Genomic DNA, 11603 nt, shown 5'->3' on the forward strand with positions numbered 1-11603 from the left:
TTTTGCAGCCTGTAGAATGACTGAAGGTCATGCTGCAGATGTCTCATATCTCTTAAAGTCTTTGATGTATTAATGAAAACGCAGAGATGAGTTAGGCACAGCTGAGAGTTCGAGTGTCATGATAATATTTTGGAAACTCAAACTGCAAGGACATGAGGATCACACAAGGTTACGCTGAGTTTTTATTTTGACTTTTGGATTATCCTGCTCCAATCCCATGCAACCGCTCAGATATAAAAGTGTATGTCTGCAGTTCTGATGCTTTAGACTTGAAGAGAAAATCTGTTCTTATGGCAGCTGAACTGCTCCAGCCCTGTGGAATGAAGCCGGTGCGTCTTGGCGAGGCTGCGGTTGACCTTCTGGTCAAAGGGGCCCGTAATGGCACTGAAGGGGCTCAAGACAATGTGTGTGGAGCCACAGCCACACTACTGCTGATGTTACTTTGCCTGCTGCTGGCCATCAGACACCATCGGCCAGAGAAATCTCATGTGCCGGGTCGGTAGGGTTTGTTTGAAATTTTGTCCTTTATTATTTTGCAGCATGTTCTTGATTTACATTCATCATTTTTGAACTGATGATTGTGGGAGAGAGGATTTTCAAATGGTCACATCTCCTATCATGTGGTGTTTTGCCTTTTTATCATTTGTTATTGACTATGATATCTACATTTTGGGGAAACAGTGTAGTCACATGTAAAGTATATTTATAAAACGAATGGTCTAAATTCTGACTGAATAATTAAATGTTCACAATAAATGTAAAATGACTATAAACGGTAACACTTTATTTTACAGTGCCGTAGTTACACGTTACTACATGTACTTACTGTAGTAATAACAGTAAATTATGCATAACTATAAGTAACTAACCCTAAACCAAACCCTAACCTTAACTGTAACTCTATAGTAAGTACATGTAGTTAATTAATAGTACTCAGTACTTATTTGAGTAATAACAATGTAACTACGGCACTGTAAAATAAAGTGTAACCCTATAAACAGACACCTGTGAGAACATTCAATATTAATGCACCAAATTGATACATTGTTTTGCTAAATGCCACTATAAACATAATAATTAGCAATAAATGTATCTATTTACTAAACATTGGTGTCTTTTTCATATGTCATAATGAGGTCATAAAATCTCTGTTGCTTGAAGTTGATTTAGAGGAATTATATATTGTCAACATGCGCATCATGTCAATTACTTGTTTGCTGCAATGTGTTTCATTCAGGTCCTTGTTTCTTCCTGGGTCTGGGTCCTCTTCTCTCTTACTGTCGGTTCATCTGGTCTGGGATCGGGACCGCCAGCAACTACTACAACAGCAAATATGGAGACATTGTGCGGGTCTGGATCAACGGTGAGGAAACTCTCATCTTGAGCAGGTAAGTCCAGACACACACATCACCTCTTGTGAAAAAGAAGTGCACTTTTGCATTCCTTAAAAAACGGTACTTATTACGAAAATAATATACTTAAAAAAATAAAATAAATAATATATATATATATATATATTATATTATTAAGTGTGAACTGATTGGAATCTTTTCAGACACACATACATTGCATGTTATTTACAATTAAACTAATTATATTATACTTTAAATTTATATGAATTTCAATTAATTAAGTAGGACTTAAAGGATTCACTTTCAAATGAAAATTACCCCAAGCTTTACTCACCCTCAAGCAGAAATATTAATAAATATCCTGATGCATCCGAGCTTTATAATGGCAGTAAGCATTACATATGGATTGTTAAATATGGATTTTTTTTTTTTTTTTTTTTTTACACAAATGCATAGTTTCGTCTTTATTAACGTGTTATTCTGATTCTGTGTGTGTCACAGGTCATCTGCTGTGTATCATGTGTTGAGGAGATCTCTGTACACCTCACGCTTTGGGAGCAAACTAGGTCTGCAGTGTATTGGGATGCATGAACAGGGCATCATATTCAACTCAAATGTGGTGCTCTGGAAAAAAATCCGCACCTTTTATGCTAAAGGTGGGCATGCTTTGGTATTATATGCAAGGTACTAAATGTGCATAAGATGATTTAAACTGCATGATCACATTTGACATATCTATGTGCTATTATTTCAGTTGTCTAATTTCATTTCACTGGATTTTATCAATGTTTTTTTCTGCATTAGCAGAGGTGCTAAGCATGTTTTTGTGTGTGTTATCAGCTCTAACAGGTCCAGGGCTTCAGAGAACTTTGGAGATTTGCACCACTTCCACAACCACACACCTAGATGATCTGTCTCACCTGACGGATGCTCGGGGACAGGTGGACATTCTCAACTTACTGCGGTGCATTGTGGTGGACATTTCCAACAGACTGTTTCTAGGAGTTCCTCTCAATGGTCAGTCCTGAGAAACACTTGCACTAACATACAACAGCTCAAAAAGGTATATAGGCACATAAACCACATCTAATAATTTGTTTGTGTTGTGTTATATGTTGCAGTGACATTTATTTTTAAGTCTGACTTAAATGGATAGTTCACCCAAAAAGAAAAATTCGGTCATCATTTACTCACCCATGTTCTAAACCTGTATGACATTTATTCTGCTGCAGAACACAAAAGAGGTTATTTTGAAAAATGTCTTTTTTTTGTCCATATAATGAAATCATCTCTGTTACGTATGCAACCCTTGTTTCCTGAAGGAGGGAACGGAGACGTCACGTTGGAACTGAAATGACGAATTGGGATCCCAATTTGTCAGTTCAGTTCTGACATGGCGTCGAACGTGACCGACTGAAAGGGAACTTGCTTATACTCCAATCTGGTGTGTCTATTATAGGTAACACTTTATTTCGATGGTCCATTTTAGATATTCTACTAACTATAAGTAACTTTGCATCTACATGTCAAATAACTTTCATTAGTTATTTGACATGTAGATGCAAAGTTACTTATAAAAGTTACTTATAAAAGCTCCGAAGCTTCATAAAGTGTTATGAAGCTTCGGAGCATTATGAATCAGCGTGTCGAATCAGCGGTTTGGAACTCCAAAGTAACTTGATTTCAGCAGTTTGGCGCTTTGACACGCGATCCGAATCATGATTCGACACGCTGATTCATAACGCTCCGAAGCTTCATGAAGCAGTGTTTTGAAATCGGCCATCACTATATAAATTGTTATTTTGTTTTTTTTGGCGCACCAAAAATATTCTCGTTGCTTTATAATATTAATATTGAACCACTGTACTCACATGAACTGATTTAAATGTGTTTTTAGTACATTAATGGATCTTGAGAGAGGAAATGTCATTGCTGGCTATGCAGGCCTCACTGAGCCATCGGATTTCAACAAAAATATCTTAATTTGTGTTCTGAAGATGAGCGAAGGACTTACGGGTGTGGAACGACATGAGAGCGAGTAATAAATGACATTATTTTCATTTTTGGGTGAACTAACCCTTTAAGGGCATTTTGTTCCCTCTATTGTTTGTGATCATATGGTTAATATTGCTTTTTAATACCTGATATAGTTCATCTGTAATTGCTGTTTTTTTGCTGATGTGTTGTAGAGCGTGATCTGCTTCAGAAGATTCAGAAATATTTTGACACCTGGCAGACAGTATTAATCAAACCTGATGTGTACTTCAGACTGGACTGGCTGCACAGGAAGCACAAAAGAGAAGCGTGAGTTCATGCTAGTGCCATGTTGTTTTGGGGAAGAATGTAAATGCATGGAAATACAATGCTGTATGAATATGATAACCATTATATTGGTACCACCACAGTGCTTTTTTTGTAAGGAACACTTTGTCATAAATGCTGCATCTAGCTTTAAAAGTTCTTCTGTCCTTCTTTTAGAACTGAATTGTAAAGTGAATTTTTATTTATTTATAGTGTGTATGTGTGTGTTTCAGTCAGGAGTTACAGGACGCCATCACGGCTCTGATTGAGCAGAAGAAAGTTCAGCTGACACATGCAGAAAAACTCGACCAGCTCGACTTCACAACAGAGTTGATATTCGCTCAGGTGAATGTGACATGCCAGTATGTCACACACACACACACACACACACACACACACACACACACACACACACATCTATGAAGCGTATATGAGAATGACTGAACTCTGTGTGTGTGTGTATAGAGCCACGGGGAGCTGAGCGCTGAGAACGTCAGGCAGTGTGTGTTGGAGATGGTGATCGCGGCTCCAGATACTCTCTCTATCAGTCTGTTCTTCATGTTGCTGTTACTCAAACAGAATCCAGACACTGAGTTGAAGATCCTGCAGGAAATAGAAACTGTTTTAGGTCTGAGCACAAACACAAGATTCAGTTGTTCAGTCTTTTTCATTTTATTTTTATTTATTTATTTTGCGTGTGTGTGTGTGTGTGTGTGTGTGTGTGTGTGAAAAAGTACATTTTAAAAAGAGTACTTATTAAGGAAATAATATACTTGAAATATACTAGAAATTGCAAACTGAATGTGAAGTTTTCAGGCACTTAATTGCATGTTATTTACAATTAAATGAAAATGTATGATAGCTTCAGTTTATATTAAATGCAGTTCGTTGAAAAGGGTGCTTTTTTGACATAGGACTTAAAGAAGATGAAGTTCTAAGAACTTTATATGTAATACAGAATCATAATTACTTCTATTGTCTTTGAAAAATTATTAAAATGTTCTACCAAATACACTAAAAAGCATTTATGGTAAACCAAAATATATTTTAATGTTTCTAGTGAAACTTGAATGTCATGTATTTTATTTTCCTTCTTTAAAGGGATCATTCACTCATCATCATGTCATTCCAAACCTACAGTATATTCCAGAAATATTCTGTGGTACACAAAAAGAAAAATGTTGAAGAATATTTTTGTAACTCTTTTCCATTTAGTGACAGACTTCATTAAAAACAACATTAAAGTATCATGAAAGTAGTTCATGTTCTTTTATCAATTTGAAATTACATGAAAATAAGTGAATAATGACAGAATGTTCAGTTTGGGATTAATTATTGTGTAGTCAGTGTGTGTTTCATCCAGATGTTTCTCTGGTAATTTACATGTTCTGATTGTGTTTTGTAGCTGGTAGAAGCCTGCAGCACTCACATCTGTCCAGGTTAAACATTCTGGAGAGTTTTATCAACGAGTCGCTCCGGTTCCACCCGGTCGTGGACTTCACCATGCGCCGGGCGCTGGATGATGATGTCATTGAGGGCTACAAAGTGAAGAAAGGAACAAACATCATATTAAACGTGGGTCGAATGCACCGATCCGATTTCTTCCCCAAACCGAATCAGTTCAGTCTTGACAACTTCCAGAAGAATGTGAGTCTTTATTATTATAAATCTCTTTCTTGTCTCTAATGCCCTCACAAAGCATTCATGCTAAACTGTAAGCCATCATTCATTCAAAAAAACAAACAAACAAACAAATAAGAAAGATTCCAAAACATGGAGATCCCATGTTAATTGTATTATTTTTTAAATAATTTATTTTATTTTTATGATTCTAACACTTGTATTGTATTTAAATCCTATGCTATTTAACTTTGATTTTATAATAGAAAATTCATAAAATATATAGTTCAACAATCAATGTTCACTACTATAAAAACTGTAATTGCATTATGTTTCATTAACATCATTGTATACAGCAGTTGTATAAAATCTACCAATTTAATGTCTCTCTCTTAAACCTTACAAAAATGTGGTAATTATAGTTTTTTTTTTTTTACCAAAGTGCCATATATAAAAGTCATTGTTACTATTGTAAAATCATAACAAATTAAGGAAAATTAGTATTAGGAATAGTATTACTATTAATGCACTACTAATAATGTAAATATTTTATTGCAGAAACAATGCCTACTAATATGTGTGTGTATATATATATAAAACGGTTAGTTCCTTTCCTTGATTCTGATTGGTCAATAGCTGTGTTTTATTCACGATTAAACATTGAAGCTTACTGTATTATAGAAGAGTGTTGTGAGAAAAATATAGAGTCAGCGAGTTTATTACCTGCATTCAGATTTAACATTTTCGTTTAGGTCAGTCCTGTGTTCATAATAAAAAATCTGTTTAAATGTCCGATGTATTATCTTGTCCTTTTAACATTTAAGGGGTTTTCCCGTGACTGACAGAGCTAGTCAAAGCATTTGTCAGTTGTGTCTTGTTCCGTTTTCAAAACTATTCAGTCTTTTCAATATAAAAGTCTTCGCTACTGACTGACACGCTCATAAAGACAGTCTTTGCCGCCATCTAATGGCATAATAATGTAACTTCTGATGCTGTTCACGGTCAGGGACTTTTTTTTTCCGGCGGAAGGAAGGCTTTTAGTGAAAGTTTACTTCATGAAAGTTGCATTGATACATTTTTTTGGCTTTAATATTTGCATTGTGTGGTAACGGTTTTATAAAAGCAATAAAGTACTCAAGGCTAGTGCTGTATCGTGAATAAGTCACGGCTGAAGGGGTTGCAGGCATTGTTTCTGCAATAAAATAAAATAAAAACTTAATTAATTATACATTTTTCTTAATAAATTTAATTTATTATTTTGTACATTAAGTCGATACATAAAAAGTAGAAACAATGTTTTGAGATGGCAACACCAACAGTGTAATACCTTTCTCTGTCTCTCTAAAGGTGCCGAGTCGTTTCTTTCAGCCGTTCGGATCAGGCCCGCGGTCATGTGTGGGAAAGCACATCGCTATGGTGATGATGAAGTCCATTCTTGTGACGCTGTTGTCTCGTTTCTCCGTGTGTCCTTTGAAGGGCTCTACTGTAGAAAGCATCCCGCAAACCAACAACCTGTCGCAGCAGCCAGTGGAGGAGCCCTCAAACCTCAGCGTGCAGCTCATCCTGAGAAACACTCTTTGATTCACCTCTATCATATGTGCTCTAGTACACTCAATGGCATAGAAGAACCATTTTTGTTCCCCAAAGAACTATTCAGTTCTTAAAAGAACCATTTTCTTTCTAGAACATTTTAAAAATCTAAAAAAACTTTTTAGCTATAAATAACCTATTGTATACTGGAAAGTATCAATGGATGTTAAAGGTTCTTCATGGAACAATAGAAACCAAAAAATAACCTTTATTTTTAAGAGTGTACCATGTATTTATCTACTGCTTTTAATCATGTCTTTTGGGTATTTGTGTTTAAATTTGTATTCAGTGTGAATGTAAATGAATGTAATTGTTGTTATGAAGTATGGAGCTGGGGGGGGAAATATATTTCAATGTTTTTGCTTTCTCTTGCAAAGAAGTCAAATGTTTTGTGAGCGAACGCAGTTTTTTCGGGGGAGCACAAACCTTTTGCGAAAGAACGCAAAAGCATTGACAAATAGGCAATTTTTCCTCCTATCTCATATTTTTTTCCTTCAACATGTCCCATAATAATTAATGATATTGTGGCATCCTGTGAATTTTTTTTTTTTTTTTTTTAATAAAAGTTAATAAAAGTATTCTCAAATGGTGTTATTACAAGCATTTTTGCATGTAAAGGTTTTGTATTTAATTTTGGAACTGATTGATTGTAGGCCTCATTGATCTAAGCTTATGCACCTCAGTTTTTGAGTGAAAAAAGCCTTATTTGTAGATAATTTTGTCAATATTCAACCAAGGTGTGTCCAGAAAGTAATGAGAATGAAGTTCTTACGCTCGAGAAGGGCTCTGTAAAGGGAGAAGCTGGCCAAGGTCACTTGAGGTGAGATGCCAGGTATACGTTACAACACTGATCAGTTGCATTCCAGCCCTGTCAGAGTCGAGACATTCTTTTTTTGCGACACCCTGTTCAAGTGACTCGTATTAAGAAAAATGCAAGCGAGTTTGGAACAGCGGTACATGATAAAATTTTACATGAAATTGGGTAAAAGTGCATCAGAAACTTTGGAAATGGTGAGGAAAACTTATGGAGAAGCTGTGCTATCATCTGCAGAAGTGTACCACAAGGCACAAGGAATGGAAGGACAAGAAGGTGTTGAAGACGAACAACGATCAGGATGCCCCTCTTTGTCAAAAATGGAACAGAATGTGGATGCAGTCTGTTGTCAACCGTGACTGAGGATGGCTCACTATCAGAATGATTGCAGAGGAAATGGGAACTACCAAGTCAGACCTGATTGTTCATGAAATCGTGATTTAAACTTGAGAAAAGTGTATGCAAAACTTATTTCAAAGAACTTGTCACCTGATCAGAAGGAACACTGTCAACTCGCTTGCCAAGACCTGTTAGCCAGCTTGGAAAGGGAGCCTGATTTTTTGAGTCGAGTGAATCCTGGGTGTTTGATAACGATCCTGAGAAGAAAAAACAAAGTTCAGAATGGCACACACCCACGTCACCTCGCCCCAAGAAAGCTCGAATGAGCAAATCAAAAGTCAAATCAATGGTCGTTGCTTGTTTAGTGAGCCGTCGGTCACGGTTGACAACAGACCTCACTGCATCCACATTCTGTTCCGTTTTTGTTCTGTTTCCGTTGTTCGTCTTCAACACCTTCTAGTCTTTCCTTGAAGGCCTTGTGCCATTGGTACAGTTTCACGCAAAATTTTATCGCGTACCGCTGTTCCAAACTCGCTTGCATTTTTTTAATACGAGGCACTTGAACAGGTCATCACAAAAAAGAATGTCTCGACTCTGATAGGGCTGGAATGCAACTTATCAGTGTTGTAACGTATACTTGGCACCTCACCCCTAGTGACCTTGGCCAGCTTCTCCCTTCACAGAGTCCTTCTCGAGCGTAAGAGCTTCATTCTCATTACTTTCTGGACACACCTCGTATGGAAAGAATTTGTACTGTTTATCACACTAGTGTGCTTTAATGTTTAACCAGGATGTTTGTTTTGAAATGCTTTTACTGTACAAAATGGAACAAGGTCACGCTTGAGGTGTTCCCGGTCAAAAATTTCCTCAACCATGCTGCGCAACACTCAAGAACGGACCTCATTGCATGCGTCAAGCAAACATGCTTGAGCTTCCTTTTACCACAACTGATGTGTGAGCTGATGAAGGTTTATATTTGAATAAAAGCCTAAATTCAAACTATTCATCATATAAAGCGATTGTGTCTCTTCAGAAAATTTTGACTAAACTGCTCAATTCATATGGATTAGTTTTTACAATGTAAAAATAGATTAGATTGATTTACGAAGCGTCAAAGTGGTAGTCGTGTAGCTGTATATGGAGGGACAGAAAGCTATCAGATTTCATCAAAAAGATCTTCATTTGTGTTCTGAAGATTAACGAAAGTCTTATGAGTTTGGAACAACATGAGGGTGAGTAATTAATGACAAAATTATGGGGTGAACTAATAAGCCTTTAATAGTTAGTTAAAAAGAGGATAAAGAAAGACTTAAATTATTATTTTACCTGATTGTATCAACATTATCACATGACTAATTCAAACGTATTTTACGAGGTGGCTAAGGTAAAATAGAGGGATAGGGGATATGTTGAAATAGTCTAATAACTCCAGATGGTATGGCATTGAATACAATAACAAATTCCTTAGGGGTAATGTGAATGTTAAAACGATTAAGAAATTCCTCATAGTTTAATAGAAGGCCATTTGCATTAAATAACTGACTTACAAGCAAAATATCTGCCTCAAACCAGCGCTGGAAGAAAAGAGATCTGTTTTTATATAGAATAGCTCTGTTATTATATATATAAATATAATATATAATGTTATTATATATAATATAAATATAATAATATTTATGAGGAGAAATGTTGTGCTTGTATAGAAGAGACCAGAAGAGAAGGACCTGCTTATAGAATTTAGATAATTTAGCAGGTATTTTTTATTACAAAGCAATAAAAAATTAAATTCACCAAATTTGGAGAAAATATATTGTGGAATAAAGTTCCAGACTGAGGGTGGATTTTTGAGAAAGTGTTTAGCCTAATTCATTTTAAGAGTATTATTAAATGTACAAAAATCTAACATATTGAGACCACCATTTTCATAAGTATTCAAAACAACAGATTTCTTGATATAATGTATGCCATTTTTCCATTAGAAATTAAATAACATTTTGTCAATACTTTTGAGAATGTTGTTATCAACATGGAGAGACTGAGCAGCATATGATAATCTGGAGATTCCCTCCCTTTCGACAAGTAATATTCTTCCCCTTCAGAGATAAGTCACTCTGCAGCCATAATTTAAATGTTCTTTGTGTTTGATCAATAATTGGGGAAAAATTAAATACACATCTATCATTTTGATTGTTACATATAGAGATACCTAAATAAGATATCTTTAATTGGAATATTATTCATTGTAGAAAGGTTGCTGTCTTTAATTGAAAGCAGTTCACGTTTAGCTTTAGAAAATGTTTCAACAGTGCTGATTGCGATAGGCATCTTTTAAAAAAAGAGCAGTATCATCTGCTAATTGACTGATCTTTATTTCTCTCTCTGCAATGAGAATCCCTTTCATTGTACTTTTATTAATATAGTGTGAGAAAACATGGATGACAAGGAGGAAAAGATAGGGTGAGATAGGGCATCCTTGCCTGATACCCCTCCGAAGGTTGAATCTGGGTGACATACCAAAACTAAATTTCAGTGAGCAATTACTGTTAGCATAAAGTGTCTTGATGGCATTATAAACTCGAACGAATTCATATGATTTGTCTAAACCCCAGTGACGGGTAGGTTTAGGGGCTGGGTTAGGGGTAGGTCATTCATACGAATTTGGCAACTTGTAAAATATGTACGATTTAGCAAAAAATGTACTAATTCATGAGTGAGGTCATACAAATTCAGGACGAATGCAACATACCTTGTGCTGCCTTAATATGAAGGGGAGTGTTTTTTTACTTGATAAATTATCATGTGTGCTGCACGTGTTTATTTAGTAGCCTATATCTGTATTTTGTACATCATCATTCTTTTTTTAACCAGGTTAAAAACTCATTGAGATTAAAATCTCTTTTACAAGAGTGACCTAGCTAAGAACGCAGCTACAATAGCAAACATACAAATACACATCAAAACAGAAAAACACAATCAAGGATCACAACAGCATTTTACTAAAGGATAAAACACATAATCTGTAAAAGTAACACATAAAAGTAACTTAAACTCGTTTAGTGATGGAAGCATAGTCAGCTTTAAGATGTTTTGTAAATTATTAAGCAGAAGAAGCATTATATTATTCCAAGCAGAAGCAGCATTATATGTATGTAGCCATAAAGTCATTTTCACCAGCAGAGGACACTGTCACACCATGTCAAGACACTGTGAGCGCTGCATACTGTAAATAAATCATCCAAACTTCACAACTGTTTGATTTAGACGATTAGATGAATTCAGAGCTGTCAGGTTTTAAATGAGTTCAATGAACTCAAAACTAGCGAACTCAAAACAGATGTTCAACACACCCCGTTTGTACAGCTTCTGTGTTTAGCTGGCAGGCAGCATAAGGGTCTCAGGGTCCATTAGCTTTCAGGGGCCATTTCTTCCATATGGGGCCCATAAAGCCATCAGCCAACATGTAGAGAGCATGAACACACACACATACACGCACCACTGCTTAGCTTAATATGTCATGAGCAGATGTAAACAGTGAAGATTAACTTAAGAGAGTACTTGGTATGCATATTGAATTATTTCACAAGCTA

At 35.8% G+C, this 11603-nt stretch overlaps 1 protein-coding gene across 1 annotated transcript; it reads left to right on the top strand.

The window, feature by feature from the left end:
- The first annotated feature begins 239 nt into the window (after positions 1–239).
- On the top strand, positions 240–7419 carry LOC127500194 (aromatase). The gene is made up of 9 exons (XM_051871151.1): positions 240–495; positions 1238–1388; positions 1854–2008; positions 2193–2369; positions 3542–3656; positions 3887–3998; positions 4119–4281; positions 5059–5300; positions 6621–7419. The coding sequence occupies exons 1-9, from the start codon at positions 291–293 to the stop codon at positions 6852–6854; spliced, it is 1554 nt and encodes a 517-aa protein (XP_051727111.1). The 5' UTR covers positions 240–290; the 3' UTR covers positions 6855–7419.
- The last annotated feature ends 4184 nt before the right edge of the window (positions 7420–11603 follow it).

This window comes from Ctenopharyngodon idella, chromosome 18 (genome assembly GCF_019924925.1).
Source record: "Ctenopharyngodon idella isolate HZGC_01 chromosome 18, HZGC01, whole genome shotgun sequence".
NCBI lineage: Eukaryota > Metazoa > Chordata > Actinopteri > Cypriniformes > Xenocyprididae > Ctenopharyngodon > Ctenopharyngodon idella.